Genomic DNA, 22,610 nt, shown 5'->3' with positions numbered 1-22,610 from the left:
ACTGTCAGACCTTAATAGAAGCTTCCTCTCTAACTTCACCTAGATCATTGATAGAATTACATGAACAAGCCTTATAGTCAAGGTCGTTCATATTTGCCATAACTTTATCTACTTCAAGGTCTAGATATCCAAATATCTCCTTATTCCAAACTTTAAGTATTTCCTTCAAGTATTACAACTTCTCTTTTAACATAAAAGTTGGCCTCGCTGAATCTTAAATGACCCCTAAATCTTTGTTATAAAAGACTTAAAATCCTCATGTTTCAACCAACATTTAAAAAACATAAAAGGCTTTGGTCCCCAGTTAACCACATTACCTTTTACCTAAATATGGAAATGATCTGAAAGATCTGTGCATTCTATGAATTGGTTACCTATGTTCCAAGCACACAACAAGCCTTCTAACATTATGAATCTATCAAGCCTACTCATGGTTGAAACATCTGGCTTAAACTAAGTATATTTTGCCCTAAACATATGCATATCAATAAGGCTCATTACCTTGACAAAAACATAAAATTATAACAATTAGGTTCTATTAACTATAGAATTCACCCTTTTCCTCTTAACTTCCTTCTTTGTGGAGTTAAAATCCCCACCTACACACCACTCACCCTGGGGAATTTGTTTTTAAACTCACGCAATTGACTCCATAACTTCCTTTTATTAGATATGGAACACGAGGAATAGACATTTACAAGGAAGACGTGAATATCTTTCCAAAACACACTAATACCCACGAACCCCTCTCTTCTAAAACTAAAGGAAAATTAAAAGATACCCGGCTTGCACAAGATTAGAAGTCCTCCTTACCTTCCTTGAGAATCCTTGCTAGACCATTCCATCTTTCCCCCATAAGGAATGCATAATTGGAGCTTGAATTTTATGAATCTTTGTTTCTTGGAGCATAAAAACATCAAATAGGCCTTTATTAATTGTTTGACACAGGTTTATTCTCTTAATTAAGCTCTCACGCCCACAGATATTATGAGACGTGATATTCATTGATAACTAGTTGATTTGACTTCCATCTGACTGAATCTTTCTTTGGCCCCATGCTCCAAGCGTTTAATTTATTCCAAATGAACTACATCGTCCTACACACCTTTGATACCAAATGAAATCTCCTTGTACCAAATTTTCCTAGCTTCATTTCAATTCTTTGCTGCCCAAAATCTTTTGTTCCCTTACACGACGTCGAAATTCTTTGTTGAATTGCAACTCGAAATTGATTTACCTGAGAAACCTGACCTTCATCACCATCATGATTTGAAATAGAGGGAATTTTGCATGGTTAAATAGATTTTTTAGGTAGTCTCAAAGAGGAAAAATAAGATGGCTTGAAGAGATTTCGATCAACAAGATGTCACCAGAGACACCAGAATTAACAACAAAATAGGCTTTGTAGAGTTTAGCACAACAAACTGCAATCCATAAGCCACTAATTAAAGGCCAGTGTTAGTTCTATTTGACATGTCTCCTTGTGAGCCACATGGATCCACCAACACGTCATCAAGATTATTAAACATAGGATATTCCAATTTATCCACTTTTTTGTATTTCCTGCATCGAGGTTTCTTCTTGACAAGCTTAGTTCCCCCTACAAATCCAATGTTGACTTGTGATTCACTTCAGAAGTCATGTCATATGTTGACTCTAATTGTCTCCTTGACTCTAACCAAACATTGGGTTTGTCGATGGGCTCAGAATCAGAAGTAGAAACCTTATTGGTTTACACATCCCCTTTTTCAGCCACGCCTCCCCTAGGGCTAGAATGTTATAGACTATTTCATTCTTTGAAACTGTGTGAAAGATATTCTCCCCCATGCCTCTAATTTTGTGTTGATGAGTTTGTATATGCTTCAGAGTCAGATGATGCGACATTGGTGTTTGTCGGTGCCAAAATTTTGATTCTCAGAGGGCCATGTGCGTCTTCCACCACTTTGATGTTGAAGATGATTCCATTAATGTTCACGTTGAAAACTTAATTTATCACCATTGAGCATCTAGTTCTAATAAGGATCCTGATCATACCCATTTTCCTTTGAGCACTAGTTTCATTATCTACACATATATAATACCTAAATAGTTTTGAAACGAGCTCGAATAACTTAAATTCATAGGCATGACAATGAATGCCATAAACTCGTAACCACGTTACTCTATGAAGGTCAACACCATTTGGTTCCAATTCTCTTAATTCTTTGAACCATTGGTTCAATAATCTATCACCGGATTTTACCAAGTCAACAAGTTCTCCTTCTTCTCTCCAAGCAAATAAAGATTTGCACGCAACAACATCACCTTAATGGAGAAATGTCCCTCAAGGTGAAAGGCTTCATGAATATTTTAGGAATTCCAAGGATTATAAACAAATCCAATAAATGGATTGTTAAATCTCCTCCTCTCCTTTGCCAGCATGGAGAAGGAGATATGTGTACGAAATCGTGCTTCACTCTTAACATGATTTTTCAAGACATCTTCCTGTATACTATGGTTCAATCTGAAATGTTTATCTTTGAGGACACTGGCATACAAGCTTTCTCCTCTGAACCCATCTGTTTCGTCAAATCTTCTTTCGTCGATCCCGTTTCCGTCTAAGGACACTCTGGTGTTTGGTTTGGCTGTGCTACACCCCTTATTGTTGACTTCGTGACCTTTTCTCTTAACCTCCTTAGACTCTTGTGAAGGAGAGTTCCTGTTGAACCTTGGAAGGTTGACGAATATCTTCTTGCTCCCCAAGAAAATGTTTTCTAGTTTGGTCGCCATCATTCAAGCATCATTGACTCCGAAGAATCTCACAGAGCCATATCTATGGCCACGGATATCCCCATGGCAGGGATGATAACCTCTTATACGTCTCCAAAACTCTGAAAAACTTCATGTGAGTCCTTTGCTTTGACTTCAGACATAACGGAAGTGGAAAAGAAAGTTATAACTTATCACAATTGTCTCTCGCTGAACGGTGCCTCCCAAAATTGTCTAAATGATTCGTTCTCCTAATAGAGCTTCTCTGCTTCCCCGCTTTCCTCCACCTTTGTCGGTCGTCTTCTTCTATTCTAAAGTTCTTGCTCTATTGTGATGTCTTTATATACATATCCATTTTTCTTAAAAAAATGTATTTGATCTCTTAATTTAATTATGATAACATAAATTATTCAATTATTAGTTAACATACATATTCATTTGATAGAAAAAAAAAGACTAGGCACTCATAAAAAAACTAAAATATCCATTTTTACACTAGTTTTCTTTAATGAGAATTAAATATAAATATATAAAAAAGAATATAAGGGATGTTCCAACCTAGTATAATTAAGAAAAATAAATGGAGAACAAGAAATTAGATCCATTAAAAACTCACATAAAAAAACATCTAACGAAACCAAGTTACAATAAATATAATATCAAACAAAAAATTAAAAATCTAAATTAAAAATTAAAAAATAGACCAAAACACCAATTAAATAGCCTTTATTTTAATGACAAATAATACAAATGGGAATACAAACTACTACAAAGGATTTAAAAATCCAAAGTAGAAAAGATACTTAACGAAATCAAAACAACTAAACATCAACTAAACCACTATTAGTTCAACGAGAAGAAGGGTTTCAAGATCCACCACCTGCTCACCACATAAAATCTTATCAAGATAATCACTAAAGTCTAAGGCACAAATCAGGCAATGAGGATGAAATTTGATGGTTATTTGGGACATAAGGATTGCTATTTTCCATTAAGACACTGTTAAGAGCAGCACCAAATGGAGGAATCTGCATATGATTATTAACTTCATAATAATTTCCAAATCCCACATTATTATTCATTGGAGTTGGATTAACCCAACCATCATTGTTCATCATTGTAAATTGAGGCCATGATGGATTTCCAATTCCTTGATGAAAAGGGGACTCTACATAGTATGGACACAGATTATCAAAATCATTTTCCATTTTTGAAAGCAATTTTTCACGCTTATGAGCGTTCTGGTGTCCTCCCAAAGCTTGAAAACTCGGAAATTTTCTGTGACAAAATCTACATCCATATTCCTTCTTTTTTAGGGATTTGGATGAAGATCCTCTTCCTAAACTTAAAGACAGAAATTCTTCAGAATCTTCAGCAACATCAAAATGTTTTTGTGTTTCTGACATTATGAATATTATTACGAGATTTATTGAACCGCTCCAAAAAATGATGGATAGATTGTTAGGTGAGGTTGAAAGATATTTATTAACAGAGAAATAAATATATTTTATTATTTATTAAAGGTAATTTTAAATAAGTATTAATATATAAATGGAAAAATAAGGTGATATATTTAGAATATTTAAATTTTAAATATAAAATATAGAGTGTAAATTTAATTAATTTTTTTCTTCTAGAATTCTCCATTAAATTAATTATTATTACTAATAGAGAAAGATAAGTTTAAGATAGTTGGAAATGTTAAAAATTTAGGATGCCTTAACTTAATTTTTAGTATATTTTAAATTAGTTATATTCCAACGAAGTGGTGACTTAGCCAAGCGTTTTACTAAACTTAAGAAAAAATATTTAATAGAAAATATAAAACAATTTGTATGTAGTAGTAAAAAAAATGCTTGATTGATATGTGATGCATTCTATCATAAATAAGTATATTCAAGATGACAAAGAAGAAAAATCTATTTATTTATAGTAAATTTGTAAGTAATATTGAAAAAAATCAATATCTAATTTAAATATGAGTTTGAAGGATATTTACCAAAAGGGAAATCAATATAATCTATTATCAATATATAAATTGAAAATTAGGTGATATTATAAAAATTTATGGTAATGTTTGACCGAGGTGATATTATAAAAATTGAAGATAATGTTTTATTGAGTTTTTTTTAAGTTGTAACTTAAAAAGTGAAAATAAAAGTTTTACAAATAAAGTTAAAATTATTTGGTAATATTAATATTTTTTCAACTTTAAGAATATTTTTTAACTAAAAACCGTTTGATATATTTAAAAATATTTAATTTATATGTGGATGAACTAATATAAAAAAGTGAGAAAATAATAAAATATGATTTTTCTTAAATTTAGTGCATATGTTTGACGTAGAATATTTAAGAGTGAAATTATTGAATTTGATTCATATTTATGAAAATAATAGAATATTAAATATATATATGTAGAATATTTTTGCAAAAAAAATAATAAAAATTAAAATAAAATACAATTATATTACTAAAAAATATAAAATATATTATAAAGAAATAAATAAATATTTTCTTATAAATATTCAAAAATGTGTGTGAGTAAATAAATTACTGAATAAAGAAAAACCAATTGACAATCATAAATTTTTTTTACATATTAAAAGTAAATAGTTTTAACAAATTAAACTAAACAAGTTCTATAATCCTCCATCGTAGTTTAATACTGCACAGTAATAACTACGATGTTGACACATAAATAAATATTTTAAAAAATATATATAAAATAAAATAATATGAAAGAATTATAAAAATGTATGTTGGTTTAAAAAATTAAACAATATTTTATAATAATTTGATAGTATAAATTATGTTGACAAGAATTCAAAGATATGTGTAATTATATACAAGTAAATATTTAGAAAAGTTTATATTTCAACTACTTTAGTTCTTTAAATTGTTTTAATTTTAATAGAAAAGTTATTTTTTATAAGGATTTTTTTTTTAAATACCATTGGACTCTATTTCTCCTTTAAAGTAGAAGGTAAAACAAAAAATCGGATCAAACGCTATTTATATAAAGTTTAATTAATTAATTTTTCATATAAAATATTCCATTAATTTCTACTAGAGAATGATAAGTTTAAGAGATTGTAAAGTGTTATACTTCAGAATGAATGAACATCATTTTTGTAAAGTAATGTATATTTTAAACTAATTAGTATATCCCACGCAGCAGAATGAAACTTATCAAAATTTTTACTAAATTAAGGAATAATATTTAAAATGAAATTTAAAAACTATTTAAAAATAATAGTAATAAGTAAAATGATTGACTGACGTGTACTACATTTAGAATACAAATTATAAATATATTTAGATGAATTAAAAGTTAAGAATAGATATATTGGGCCGATTTGTTTTAGTTTTAAAAAAAAATGTATTTTTAAAAATGTATTTTATAAATTATTTTTTAAAATACTATAAAGTTTTTATATTTATTATTTATAAATTGAAAGATGAATTTTAATATTATATAACATAAATATACATTATTGAAGATTAAAATATAATTAAAGTCACAATTTTATAAAAAATCCTATTTTAAAAATATTTTTTATCAAAAGCTATTTAAAACAGTCTAAAAAATAAGTGATTTTTTAAAATTTTGATATTCAAAAGATTTCAATAAAATGATAAACTATATAAAATGATATTTAAAAAATAATTATTCTAACCAAATTTTTATTTGAAACTTTTATGAATTTTTTTTCGTAAATTATTTTTTTACACAAAATTATGTTACACTATAAAAATTATTGAAAAAAAAGTCAAAACAAACCTGCCCACTACATCATTTTATTAACATCTCATATATTTTTTGCTATGCATTTCCATTTTAGCCTAAATATATTCTATATTAAATTGTTACTACCCTAAGACTTCCCATATATATATATATATATATATATATATATATATATATATATATATATATATATATATATATATATAAAAGTGGATATTTGCGAGTAAAATCCGTGCAAGCACATATTAAATAGTTTAATGAATATTTATTGATAAAATAAATGGATATTTAATTACACTGTTTTTTATTGTCACAGATACAGATTTGATGATACCGACTATTTGTATCCGTTAATAATTAGCAAAATTATTTAAATATTAATTTTTTATCTAAAATTATTATTATTATTATTATTATTATTATTATTGTTATTATTAATTTTGTATCTGTCATTATTCTTAACAATTAATATCATTGAATCAAATGGTCATACTAAATGAAAAAAATACATGTTGATTTCTTTTTCCTAAAAAAGATGCTACTTATAAGATAGTTTGATTTATTCATATTAAAAATTGAGATTTCACCTAAGACTTTTAAATTTACACTTGATGTCAACGAATTCTGACCTAATATGACCCACGATGCATAAGTCTAAAGTCTTACACCAAATATCGAGTCAGTAAGAATGAATCAAATTGTCATTTCTTTTCTAATTCGTAGGTAACTTTTTAGAGTAAAGAAATATTATTTTTTATTTAATTTTATATATTCATTTTTTTAAGGGTTGAGATTTTGTGTAATATTTTTATATTTATATCTAGTCTTTACTGATCCTAGCAATGTTTTAAAAATCGGTCCGATATCAAACCGATGAAACTTGCGGTTTAAGGTTCAATTGGTTCAATCGGTTAAACCTATGGTCGAACAGTTTATTAAATAAACTAATAATATAAAAAAAATTATAAATATGTTCACAACTTAAAAAAATAAATATTTTAAAAATTCATTACAAATTTAATAAATATCGATAATACATATAATAACATAATATAGTTCTATACTTTATTTACATTCATTTGAGAACAATTTGATTATATTAAAGAATTACAATAAACTAAGTTAAACTAATTCAAACCAAAATTAAAATAATAAAATATAATCCTAAAATAAAATTCAAATAATTACGAAAACCTAAATTAAATAAGATAAAATACCAAAAATAAATAATATAAAATACTTTATTAAACAAAAAAAATGAATTCGAATTGAACAATGACAAATAAATCTTAATTGACAATAACAAACAATATTGATTTGAACGACAATCAATATTGAGTTGGATATTGTGACTATGTTTGAAAGAGACGGAGCGATGATGATGATTGAGTGTGGTTGAAAGAAAAACTATAATAGAGTGATAAAACTTAGAAGTTTATTTATTAGAAATGGATGTTAAGTTTTGATATTGACATATTAAATTTTATAAAAAAAAAATAAAAAATGGTCAATTTGATGAATTTTTTTGTACCAGACGGTTTTACAAAACCAACTCTGATTCTTTGGTTCGAATGATTTTGGACAGTTCAATCCAGTTTTTTCAATTTTACTCTGGTTTTGACTCACTAGCGGTTTTGAAAGGTTGATCCAACCGGATTCATCTCTGATTCCCAGTTGAACAAGACAATTCAGTCCGGTTTTTAAAACATTGGATCCTCTCTCATATATATATATATATATATATATATATATATATATATATATATATATATATATATATATATATATATATATATATATTCATTATTTTAATTTCAATATACAAATACAAATTTGTTGGAAGATCCAACAACTTATGCATCATCATCCTTTTGAATCTTAGTGAATATTAAATGCTAGATATTATGTTAAAAGCACCAACCTTGAACCAAGATTTTTTTTCACTTACAATGCATCTAAAAAATTATTTGTACATTTCTACAAAATTTTCAATCTTCATGCGTTCATTCTAAATGTTTGTTATTCAAACGTAGCATCCAAGGTATATATTTGTGATGTTCGTGTTCGTATTGACTGACTTTAGGATTTCACGTGGATCTCTAATGTTTCTTGTGGATTGATGGGTTGACAATGTCTTGTGCGTTGATAATTAATACATGACTGACTAAGATTCATTTACTATCAAAACTATGTCCCTTTTGTCTCATAATTTCGTGAGATATATTGTAAGAGTAGAAAAATATTTTGTTCAAGGTTGGTAAAATTAGTTTCTTCAATGAGTGAATGTAACAACCTCAACAACAACACACAACCTTGAAAGATTTTCTAACTAATTAAGAAACCTTAAATGAATTTTCTCTCTTGCAATCTATCTTAGAAAATTATATTTACAAGTTTGGAGCAGCAACAGATGAGTTAGGTTAAGGTAACTTAATGAACAAATTGTTTTATAGGAAAAAATGAGTATTATTTTCCCTGAGTTGGTAGTTTTAACTGAAAGAAAATATGACTTAATATTTAAATTTAAAAATGGTGCCATTATAAAAGAAATAAAGTATAAATCGCATTTGTTGGGATTTGAAGCTTGTCCCTTAGTTAGTGTAGCCATCAGTTGTGCCTAGCAACTGAGGGAATAAATTTTATTTTTGTGGCGTGCCCAAAGTTCTCAGTTATTTGTTAGGTGAGATGAAAGTTTTGTTATAAAATGTATTATTTGTAGTAGTGTCAACACCATTTAATAGAGCATTCAGAGCTTTAGATTTTCCAAGAGCCAGTTCATCTTCTTCGTGAGACCAATCCTCTTTAGGCTTCAAATCAGTAGTAGCCTTCCCATTTTTATCATTCACGACAGGATGTTCTCAATCCTTGATGACAACTTTCCATGTCTTTCTATCCATATATTTTAGGAATTCCACCATCCTTGTTTTCCAATAGTCATAGTTGGAGCCATATAAGATGGGGGGTCTGTTAATAAATCCTCCTTCCTTGTCCATGGTACCAGAAAATATCTTCCTCGGATCTCACTCAGAAATAGAGCAGGTTGCCTGCTCTGATACCAATTGAAATTCTGGTATACAGATCCTGGATATCATACACAATGTCACGACACCAGGGTCAACACATTATCACATCACAAACAATGTTAGGATTTAAATGACAGTACAATAGGAAATAATATAAGTATTTGTTAACCCAGCTCTATGCAACATCACCTACATCTGGGGGCTACCAAGCCAGGAAGTAAATCCATTATCATTGAATTAGTTTGAAGTTCTTAACAACCTCAGGTTTTACAAACTTCTCACCTAATCTCTAACCGTGGATGTGTCTATCTAAGACTCTCCTAGATATAAGACCCCTCTCACTTCCCTTCAACCATACAACAACTTATAATGGAAAAATATAATCCACTTTTACTTAAAAGCTTCTGAGAGATTAATAGTTACAACTCAATACACCAGGTCCAATTCAAGTATCAAAGAGATACTCGAATGGCTCTTTCAATACAAAGGCACGAAACCCTACTTTAGACAATATTATGCACTACTTTGATACCTTCTTAGGTTTAGAAATGATCTATAAATATCAGTGGAAAAACATGGGCTTTGGGCTTAATTCATAGCAGATCCAAGGACTCTACACAATCTTCTGCAGATTTGATTTCAATCAGATCAGATGTTTCCTAAAATGTTTTGGCATCTTTACTTCGTAAACAAGTCAAGGCAAAATAGTCTTTTGCTTTTTAGAAAATGTTCTACATAATTCGTGAACTAAATCTTCAGAGTATCTTTAGATAAACCACAAAAGGAAATAAATATCACAAGATAATAAAATAGGTCACACTCCAATGTTGAAATAACATGTCAGGACATCTTATTCAACATCTGACAATAATACTTATTTTTTCAAAATGCAGTCAATCACTACATATCAGACCTAACAATCTCCCCCTTTGGCAAATTTTGGCTAAAACAACCTTTGCATACGCCAACAGGAATAAGGGTAAGGATCATAGTAACAAACACTCATGCAAATAGTCAAAATCCTTTTTCCCCCAAGAACACCAGAGGAAGGCGTAGCGAAAAAAATTGCCTCATACTAGAGAGATAAACTCTCACACTAAGAACCTGCCTAAGAGAAAAATAAATTCTCTTTAAGTCAGGATGTCGGGAAATTGTTCCTAAAATTATTAACATCAGCAACCCATTCATAACAACACAAAAAAAAAATCTCCCCTTGAGTAGCAGATCCAAGGGCAAGATCTACCCCAAAAGTTAACCCCCCCCCCCCCTCCATACATGCTCCCCCTTAGTGGGCAAGAGTAACTAATCAGATCAATAATCAAAATAATCAATCAGAACTATAATCACAACTATCTACTCCCTTTTTTTGGCCTTAAAGTTGACAAGAATAACCAAACATCAGAGTTAGAATATCAGTCAAAATCGAGTTTACAAATCCAACACAACCAAGAGCACTTTAAAGTGCCAAAATATTCAGGGTATAGCCCATAAAAAAATAGAAGAAAAACACAACACATAAAAGAACCAGAGTAGTTCAGTCCTCATCATTGCTGATAGTGTCTTCATCATCACTTACATCAAAACCTTCTTCATTTTCCTCTTCTTCACTTGTTCCATCACCTTTCAAACTTCCTTCTTCTTCAGACAAGACCTTTATCAACATTTCAATCTTGCTTTTCCTCTCAATATAACTTTTGATAGTTTCATCCAAGGTCTTGCAGGTATCATTTAGCTCAACAAGGACGCATGTTCTAGTAATAGGTTTGGAAGATGTCTGTCCAAATGTCCAGGCAACGTTTCGAACATGTTTCCTAATGAACACCCTATAATTTAATGAGAGAGGAGGGTCCCTTTTGCAGATGTTGTCAGAATTGATTAATATACTTGAATGTTAACTTAGAATAACACCGCAGATCAATGAGGGAAAAGCTATTGGCATCTTCACATCATAAGAGGCAACATGCTTCATATTTTGATCAAAGACATAGAATCCAAAATCACAAATTGACATGATCCCTACAATATAAATAAATGTACCTAGTCATGTAGCAATGTTAGAAGTGTGATTGGTTGAAACCTAATTAGCAACCCTCATTCTATGAAGTACACCATACTTCACACTCAAGGCACTTGTAGATAACTTCCCTTTCCTTGGTCATTCCTTTACTTGTTTAACAGTAATTTCTCTGCAGATAACATTGTCAAAGACTTCTACTTCTACTTGTTCTTCTTCATTTCTACCTAAAAACCTATTTATTATTTCAGGAGAAAATTCACACATCTTCCTCTGACATATACTTTTCTAAATTCCTTGCTCCTCTTGTTATTACATTCCTTAGAGATGTTCACAGTAAATTTGTTAACAAGCATTTCATAACACTTGCCAAATCCAGTTACAGTTTTCATTTATCTAACCTTTTTAATCAGACTCATCACCTCTTTGCATTCAAAGGCATCTTTTCCCAATTCCCTTTCCAGTGCTAATCTTCTTTGATAAACAAATTTCTATTTTTCAACATTTTCCACAGAGTGAAAGGAAATGTTGTCAATTGGAACTTTAGGAATATTCACTGGAATCTTCTTCCTAGATGCTTGATTTCTGGCAGTAGAAACGATGTTCTGAATATTATGCTCGACATCATGGTTAGAATCACTAGAATCAGAAGGAAGTTCCTTCCTCTTAATAATTTTCTTCTTAGAAACAAGAGTAATAACCTTGCTCCATCTTTTTGTTGGACCAACACTAGCTCTTTTCCTGAGAGACTTGGAGTGTGTGCTGGAGGATTCAATAGCTTGACCTTTTCTGTTCTTCAATCTTTTAGTTATTCCTGGAGTAAGTCTTTGGCCGATGGGTACATCATCAAAGTCCATATCCTCTATATTTACTATGTCAGTGGATTGATCCTTTTTCTTAACAGTGTTTTCATCTTTGTCATCCAGATCACCAGTCATCCCTTCTGACCCCTCAGGAGACAGAGTAGATACATTCATATTAGATTTATCCAGGGGGTTTCAATAGTGTTATCAGGTTTGGCCAAGGATATGGAGACATCCGACATGACATTAGTCTTGGGTTCAATACCTAACACTTGAGAGATCAACACATGAATATTCTTGTCTACATCGTCTCTGTCTGCAACGATCATGCTAGATTTACTTAAGGTAGTAACGGACCTAGATCTATTACTGGTTTCATAGGCTTCAACATCTTCCATAACATTTGGCATAATAGGACAATCTTTAGAAACACCAATATTAGGTTCAACACTAATGGGATCAAGATATAAAGTAGTCATAGAATGAGGTTTCTTAACAGTAATAGAGAGTTCAAGAGTTTTTACATTTTTAGCAGTCATGGATGGAGAGGAAGAGGTACTTACTTTAGAGGGATTATCTTTCCTCGAAGCAGATGTTTTGGCCTTCCTTATAGGGGTTGCATGGACATGAACTATCGAGAGGGGAACAACATCAACAATAACATTAGAGAGATCTATCTCAGTATCGACATTTTTAGGGTTCAATTGCTCCTTGGTGTGCTTTTTAGGAGTTGAGATAGAAGGTTGAGAAAATTTTGGAGATGTTAGGTATGGACTTCAAATAGAAGATAGAGAGATGTGAGTGACTGACAATAGGATTCAGAGAGAAAATAAAGAAGGTGACTTGAATGATGTTTATATAATAGCTAGGATGACGCGTTGGGAAAATAAGAAAAGTTGTAATGATATTCTTTGAGTTTTGTGCACCATTAAGTGGAGGGAAGATAAGATTTAATTTCCATATCTCCTTATCAGTAATTGCTATAATTTTTCAAGCATAAAAAATGCCTAATTCACCCCTTAATTTTTCAAACTGATTTGCATCTAACGCTTTTGTAAAAATATATGTCAGTTGTTTCTTAGTGGTAACATGCTCCAGAGTGACAATTTTGTCTTCAATAAGATCCCTAATAAAATGATGATGAATATCAATATGTTTAGTTCTGCTACGCTGAATAGGATTCTTGGAAATGTTAATAGCACTTAGGTTGTCACAATACAATGTCATGACATCTTGCTGGACATTGTATAATTCAAACATTTGTTTTATCCAAATTAATTGAGAACAACTGTTTCCTGTTGCAATATATTCAGCCTCAACCGTAGATAAAGACACACTATTTTACTTGTTACTGAACCAAGATATAAGATTATTTCCCAAGAAGAAGCATCCTCCATAAGTGCTCTTTCTATCATCAGCATTGCCGGCCTAATCTGCATCACATTATCCTATAAGCAAAGGATTTGCATTATGAGAGTACAACATTCCATAGTCACTAGTTCCATTGATATACTTTAGGATCCTTTTTACTTGAGTGATATGACTCATTTTGGGTTAAGACTGATACCTTGCACATACTCCTACAACAAAAGTAATGTCAAGTCTACTAGTTGTAAGATACAACAAGCTACTAATCATACTCATGTACAACTTTGATCCAGATTTACAGCTTTTTCATCTTTAGTCAATTTCAAGTGGGTTGGTGCAGGTGTTGTTTTATTACTAGAATTTTCCATGAAAAATTTCTTTACTATATTCTTAGCATAGTTTCTTTGAGAGATAAAGATAGTGTCATCCATTTATTTGACTTGGAGCCCAAGAAAGTAAGTCAATTCACCAATAAGACTCATTTCAAATTCAGATTGCATCTGCCTGACAATGTCATTAACATATATTTGAGCTATCATGAGTTTACCATGTTCTTCTTTAACAAACAATGTCTTTCCTGTTCCTCCTTTCCTGTATCCATTGTTGACAAAAAAAAACTCAGTGAGCCTTTCATACTAGGCCCCAGGTGCTTTCTTCAATCCATATAGAGCTTTCCTTAGTTTGTAAACATGATCTGGAAAGTTAGTATCTATGAACCCCTTGGGTTGTTCGACATAGACTTCTTCATTCAAGTACCTATTTAAGAAGGCATTTTTCACATCCATTTGAAATAGCTTAAATTTTAGAAAACAAGCAACTCATAACAGTAGTCTTATTGACTCAAGACGAGCAACAGGGGAAAAGTCTCATCATAATCAACCCCTTCAATTTGAGTGTATCCTTGATTAACAAGTTTGGCTTTGTTTATGGTCACAATTCCTTTTTCATCATATTTGTTCTTGTAGATCCATTTTGTCCCAATACCATTAATTACTTTAGGCCTAAGAACTAAGTCCCATACTTCATTTCTTATAAACTTTCCTAATTATTTTTGCATAGCATTGATCCAAAATTCATCAGTCAAGGCTTCCTTCACATTTTTAGGTTCAAACTTAGAGACAAAACAAGCATTTGAAATCACATCTCTAGATCTAGTGGTGACTCCTTCATTGAGATTTCCAATAATGAGTTATGTTGGATGATCTTTCTGAATTTTGATAGAGGGAAATTTGTTGACTTTATGGTTGTCTAGTTCATTGCCTCATGGTTCACTGTCTGACTCAATAACTTCCTCACTTTCAGAAGTGTCAATCTGCTGAGATGATGTGTCAACATCTTCATCAACATCAGTCCCTTTTTCTGTGATATTATCATCCACTACAACATTGATGGATTCCATCATGACTTTGGTTATGGAATTAAAAACTCTATAGGCTCGGCTATTTGTAAAGTATCCCAAAAATATTCCTTCATCACTCTTAGGATCCATCTTTCTTCTTTGTTCACGATCAGCCAAAATGTAGCATTTGATTCCAAATACATGAAAGTATTTAACAATAGACTTCCTTCCTTTCCATAGTTCATAAAGTCTGGATGAAGTACCAGTTCTTCGAGTGAGTCTATTATGAATATAGCAAACAGTATTCATTGCTTTAGCCCTAAAATGGTAGGGTAGTTGCTTGACATGAAGCATGACTCTAGCTGATTCTTGCAGAGTCGTGTTCTTGCATTCAATAATACCGTTTTGCTGAGGAGTGATGGGAGCAGAGAACTCATGACCAATACCTTCAGAGGGGAAGAATTCAATAATTTTTCTATTTTCAGATTCCTTCCCATGGTCACTTCGAATCCTGCCAATTCCATATTCCTTCTCTCTTTAAAGCCTTTGACATAAATCTTTGAACACATCAAAGACATCTGATTTTTCTTTGGTGAAGTTCACCCAAGTGAATCTTGAGAAATAACCAAAAACTACATAGGAATATCTTTTTCCACCAAGGCTCTCGACCTGCATAGGTCCCATTAAGTCCATATGTAGAAGTTTCAGAACTTTTGAAGTGGTATGATGTTGTAACTTAGGATGTGACATCTTGGTTTGCTTCCCAATTCGACACTCACCACATACTTTTCCTTCTTAAGTTTTGAGCTTTGGAATACCTCTGATGGCTTCTTTTGATACAATCTTTTTCATGCCTTTCAGATGTAGATGTCCAAGTTTTTGGTGCCACAGGTTGACTTCGTCTTCTTTGGATATCCAGCATGTGGAAGAGCAATTAATTTCTTGAGATGTCCATAAGTAATAGTTATCCTTAGACCCCACTCCCTTCATCATTACTTTATTTTTCTCACCAGTGACCAAACACTCTGATTTTGTGAAATTGTCTTTAATACGCTCATCACATAGCTGACTGATGCTACTCAAATTAGCAGTTAGGCCTTTTACTAACAGGACATTATCAAGACTCGGGAGTCTTGTATAGGCTAGTCTTCCAACTCCTTTAATTTCACATTTAGCTTCATCTCCAAACGTGACATAACCAGTTGAGTAGGATTTAAGGTTCTTCAAGAACATCTTGACACATGTCATGTGTCTAGAACATCCACTGTCAAAATACCAGTCTTCTCGAGCTGAAGCTCTAAGAGACGTGTGAGATATGCGGCTAGAGTTAACAGGATTATGTATCCATTCCCTCCTAGTGTTAGTTACGATTTTATTAGCCCTAGACTATGTTGGAGATAGTCATATAGTTTAAAGCAAAAAGGTTTTATATGACCATATTTTCCACATTAGTGACATCTCTAGCACAATAATTTGCCTTCTGTTTGAGAGTTCTGATGTCTGGCACGATGTTGAATAAAATGTTTAGACATTGCAGGTTTAGGCTCCCTTTTAGGAAGAACAAAGTTATTCATGGAGATTTTTCCTTGTTTGGCCAGAGATTGATAATCAAAGCCAACCCCCCTCAGATCTCCAGCCACTTTTCCAATTTGCAAAAGTCCATCTAATACATTAGATCCCTTGTTTAGCATTCTTACAACCTTTGTCATGTTATCAAGTTTGGAGGTCAACAATATCACCTCATCTTGAAGATCAGAGATGGTAGATTGGTATATTTCTTTTTCAATCTACAATTGAGATATAATTTTCTTCTATTTTTCTCCTAACTGACACACTTCTTCACTTCTGATGCACAATTCTCTATAGGAGGCAGCTAGTTCCTCACATGATAATTCTTCATCACATCAATCTTCATCAGATTTATATCTTCCAGTTAAAGAAGTTACATGTTTAACAGCTTCATCCTCAAGTTCACTTTCAGAGTTATCATCATCATACCAAGAGACAGACAACCTTTTTTTTGTTTCTTGGGATAGGTAGGACATTCTTCTCTGATGTGTCCAAATCCTTCACACCCATGACACTGAATGCCTTTACCTTGATTGGTTCTCTCTTCAGTTCTTGTTCTTTTCTGAAAGTCATTATTATTCCCGATGTCATATGGAATATTCTTGACATCTGGTCTTCACTTTCTGTCGATTCTCTTTAACACCTTGTTGGATTATCTTCTAAGTAGTACAATAGCATTAGTCATTCCTTCATTAATATCCAAGTCACATTGGTTTTCTTCATCTTCAGTGTTGGATACAAAAGTTACGCTCTTGTTTTTCTTTTCAGATCTGTCACTAATATCCAATTCAAAAGTTTGGAGAGACCCAATAAGTTCATATACTCTTATGGTGCTGATGGCTTAAGCTTCTTCAATGGTTGTGACCTTCATGTAAAATTTCTTAGGTAGGGACTTGAGAATTTTTCTAACCAATTTTTCTTCTGGCATTTTTTCTCCCAAGGAACTAGATGAATTAGCTATTTCAAGAATACTCATGTGAAACTCATGAATATTCTCATCATCTTTCATCTTTAGATTCTCAAATCTGGTAGTGAGGAGATGAAGTTTAGACATCTTCACTTTAGATGTGCCTTCATGAGTAATTATGAGGATCTCACAGGCATCTTTATCTATAGTGCAGGTGTTTATCAACCTGAATATGTTTTTGTTAACACCATTAATAGAGTATTCAAAGCTTTGGATTTTCCAAGAGCCAATTCATATTCTTCGTTAGACCAGTCCTCTTTAGGATTCAGATCAGTAGTAGCCTTACCATTTTTGTCATTCACGACAGGATGTTCCCAATCCTTGATGACAACTTTCAGTGTCTTGTTATCCATAGATTTTAGGAATGCCACCATCCTTGCTTTCCAATAGTCATAGTTGGAACTATATAAGATGGAGGCTCTGTTAATAAATCCTCCTTCCTTATCCATGGTACCGAAAAGTATCATCCCCGGATCTCACCCAGAAACAGAGCAGGATGCCTGCTCTGATACCAATTGAAATTCTGGTATACAGATCCTGGATGTCATACACGATGTCACGACACCAGAGTCAACATATTATCACACCACAAACAATATTAGGATTTAAATGACATCACAATAGGAAATAACATAAGTAGTTGTGAACCTAGTTCTGTGCAACGTCACCTACATCTGGGAGCTACCAAGCCAGGAAGGAAATTCACTATCACATAATTAGTTTGAAGTTCCGAACAACCTTAGGTTTTATAAACTTCTCACCTAATCTCTACTTGTGGATGTTTCTATCTAAGACTCTCCTAGATATGAGACCTCTCTCACTTCCCTTCAACCATACAACAACTTATAACAGAAAAATACAATTCAATCTTGCTTAAAAGCTTATGAGGGATTAACAGTTACAACTCAATACACCAGGTCCAATTCAAGTATCAAAGAGATACTTGAATGACTCACACAATAAAAATACAAGAAACCCTAATTTAGACAATATTTTGCAATGTTTCGATACCTTCTTAGGTTTAGAAACGATTAATAAATAGCAGTGGAAAGGCATGGGCTTCTGGCTTGATTCATAGCAGATCCAAGGACTCTTCACAATCTTCTGCAGATTTGATTTCAATCAGATCAGATGTTTCCTAAAATATTTTGACATCTTTACTTTGTAAACAAGTCAAGGAAAATAGTATTTTGCTTTTTAGAAAACATTCAAAGTAATTCGTGAACTAATTCTTCAGAGTATCTTCAGATAAACCACAAAAGGAAACGAATCTCACAAGATACTAAAATAGTTCACAATCCAATGTTGAACCAACATGTTATGACATCTTGCTCAACATCTGATAATAATACTTGTTTTTCCAAAATGCAGCCAATCACTACATATCAGACCTAATATGTTTACCATTAATGATTTTTAATTTTTGGAATACTATAACAATATAAATTATATTTGAATAATTTATCTAAGCCCTCTAAGACATTTCAAACCCCTCATCCAATATAAATTTTTTCAGATTTTTAAATTAGAAGGATTTTCGTTTTTGAACAAAAATAAATCTCCTAAAATCCTCTCCACCTAAATCGCTATACTCTTTTCATTCATTCAAACTATTATACAGAAGTCATTTCCCCTCGGTTAACAAAGTGTTTTTCTCTTGGTTTGTTGGCACGAGGTAAAGAACTTTTCCCTTTGGTTCAAAATCTAATGAAAGAGAAAAATTTAACTGATCAAAGATTCCATTTGAAGGTATGAAAAACACAAGGGAGGTGGGGGATTGAATTGGATTTTTAAAAAACAAACTCTTTTTACCAACTCAAAAACACCATTTAACTATTAATAACAAATAGATAAAAAACACAAGTACTTTTGTCCTGGTTCGCATGAAACTCAAAGCTACTCCAGTCCACCTGCCAAGGTGATTTTACCTTATACACAAGGACTTAATCCATTATAATTAACTGATTAAAATAATCACAAAGAATAACCTTCTTTGTCTTCCCAAGGATCCGACTATACCCTAGTCTCCTTAAGGAATCACGAAGAATACCCTTCTTTGTCTTCTCAAGGATCCAACTATACCCTAGTCTCCTTAAGGAATCAAATAAACAGTTTGAAAAAGAGTTTGTGTGTTACAAGTTGCTTCCACACAAGCAGATTTTACACATATGAATTACAAACACTTAAAGAAAAAATGTATACAAAATTGATAGCTTTTCACAAAGAAATAGACTTGTCAAATTGTTGTGGCGCTTCAGCTTTTTCTTCAAGTCTCAAAGTCCCACTTATATAGCATAAGAAAAGAGACCATTTGAGGGAAAAATGGGAAAACCAAATAGAATGGTTGTCCACTATTGGATGGTGAAAGAGTGATATTGCGTACTGTCCTCCGCCCATAAATTCAGTGACAAGTGTGATGTATAGTACTGTCCTTGCCCACAATATCAGATAGCGGAAATAATATTTGATTTGTATTATGTACTATTTGATCACGTACTCATTTGATCTTATCTTCAAGTTCATTAGCTTCATATGAAAGTTGATGAAACATTAAATGAAGAAACATAAATTCGGATTCAGAAACTTCAGAATCTTCAGTCAGAACTTTAATAGCATCAACAACCTGGCTTGAGATCTTCAGTATCTTCAGAATCTTCAGCTAAGTAACACAAATTCAGAAGTTTTCCATTCTTCAAAAGCTTAGTGATCAGAGTCCCATCCAGAACCACGAACTGAGAGAATGTTGCAGCAACAATATGACGTCTCCTTATAAGCTTCTCAGGAGTGAGTCAACACAGAAGCTGAAAGATCATTGCAGCAACAACTTTGAACATCTTTACAAAACTTCATATGACTGACGCAAAAGCAGAAATATAACTCATGTTTCAGAAACTGATGATTTTGCCCGTCATATACTCAGAATCGAAACTGGCTGTTAAAGCTACATAATAGTAAACCATTAGAGTACCAAAATTATTCTCAGACAAATACAACTTTGTTACCATAAAAACTCAAGGTATAGATGCAGAACCAAATCTTGTTCTAACACAATACCCAACATCAACATTTTCTATTTACTTGAAAACACGCTATTTTTCCTCACCATTATTAAAATAATTGAGGTAATATATATATATATATATATATATATATATATATATATATATATATATATATATATATATATATATATATATATATATAGAGAGAGAGAGAGAGAGAGAGAGAGAGAGAGAGAGAGGATATTCTTACTCCATGAATAAGTTATTAAAACTTACTCCACATCTTGACTATTGATTTATTTTTAATCCATGGAAAAAATAATCAGTAATTATTTGTCATGTGATCAATTTGTTTTTCTCTCTCTATTTAATTATTGATTATTTTTAGTCATTGATTAAAAATAATTTAATGGTCAAAGATGTAGAGTAAGTTTTAATAAATTACTTCTAGAGTAAGAATATTCCCGCTCATATATATATATATATATATATATATATATATATATATATATATATATATATATATATATATATATATATATATATATATATATATATATATATATATAATATATATATATATATATATATATAATATATATATATATATATATATATAGAGAGAGAGAGAGAGAGAGAGAGAGAGAGAGAGAGAGAGAGAGAGAGAGAGAGAGAGAGAGAGAGAGAGAGAGAGAGAGAGAGAGAGAGAGAGAGAGAGAGAGAGAGAGAGAGAGAGAGAGAGAGAGAGAGAGAGAGAGAGAGAGAGAGAGAGAGAGAGAAAAGTTTTTACCAAAATAACCCAAATTTTAAAAAAAAAACTCAAAATAATCCTCTTTTCAAAAACAATTCCAAACTACCCCACTTTTAGGAGGAGGCGCCAATCCAATTGGCGAATCCTTTTTAAAATAGAGTGCAGGCGCCAATTGGATTGGCTAGGACACATGTGTCGCAACTGGTGCGCAAAAAAATAACCGGAGAAAAAAAGAAAACAGAAGAGTCGCCACCGTTCGTTATTTATCCCAAAGGAGGGAAAGGAAACCATCGAAGAAAACCTGAAGAAAAAGGAAAAGACAAGTTCTCGCAAGCAAATCTAGGGTTCGGGAGTCGATTATGCGAAGGGAAGGTATTAGCACCCCTACGCATCCGTAGTACTCTACGGGATCCACTCTTGTTGTTCTAGTCTAATGGGTGTAGGTAATATCTAATGTACTATCTGCTAAAAGAAGGTTAAAAGAAAATGACTCGCAAGGATGTCGCATCCACTGCCTACGTATCTCATTTGAGTATGAGAATCAGAGTTGCCGTAGTTCGGCTAACTAGGGTGAAAAAAAAGTGTGTTCGGTAAGACATCGCGTGTTATGCTTACGTATCTCATCTGGAATGAGAATCAGATCAAAACGTAGTTCAGCTAACTACGGGAACAAGGGGTCTCGATAGCAACCAGGGCAAGAGAAAGGGAAGGTCTCGATCGCAACGAGGGCGAGAGAAAAGAATCGCAGTAAGGGCGAAAGCAAGCAAGGATTAGTTGTTAGTCGTTAGTAAAAAAATGGGCAATGTGTTCAACGTCTGTAGCGGGGTATTCGTTACCATTAGAGATATTGACTAAATCCAAGGTAAACCATACAAGTCGAGTTGCCACCGCACTTCTATTTATCCAAAGGAATGGTTAGAAAGCGAACAAAACCCTAAAAGTTTTATCGAATCAAAAACTAGTAAAAATGTCAAAGATCTGGGTAAGGGGGTTGGTTATGCAATGGGAAGGTTTTAAGCATCCAAAACATCCTAGGTACTCCTAGGGAGCCCTTTTCATAAGTGTTGTTCTAGTCTAAAGGGTGTAGGTATATCTAAAGTACTATTTACTAAAAGGAAGGTTAAAAGAAAATGACTCGCAAGGATGTCGCATCCACTGCCTACGTATCTCATCTGAGTATGAGAATCAGAGTCCTCGTAGCTCGGCTACCTATGGGTTAAAGAGAAGTGTGCTCGGTAAGACGTCGCGTCTTATGCCTACGTATCTCATCTGGAA

At 32.2% G+C, this 22,610-nt stretch overlaps 1 protein-coding gene across 1 annotated transcript; it reads right to left on the bottom strand.

The window, feature by feature from the left end:
* Positions 1-3,662: 3,662 nt before the first annotated feature.
* On the bottom strand, positions 3,663-4,154 carry LOC127095023 (zinc finger protein KNUCKLES-like). The gene has a single exon (XM_051033773.1). It carries the CDS (start codon positions 4,152-4,154, stop codon positions 3,663-3,665), a length of 492 nt encoding a protein of 163 aa, XP_050889730.1.
* Positions 4,155-22,610: the final 18,456 nt, after the last annotated feature.

This window comes from Lathyrus oleraceus, chromosome 6 (assembly GCF_024323335.1).
Source record: "Lathyrus oleraceus cultivar Zhongwan6 chromosome 6, CAAS_Psat_ZW6_1.0, whole genome shotgun sequence".
NCBI classification, from domain to species: domain Eukaryota; kingdom Viridiplantae; phylum Streptophyta; class Magnoliopsida; order Fabales; family Fabaceae; genus Lathyrus; species Lathyrus oleraceus.
The sequence above is the reverse complement of the archived record's forward strand: the minus strand, read 5'-3'. Positions and strand labels throughout refer to the sequence as shown.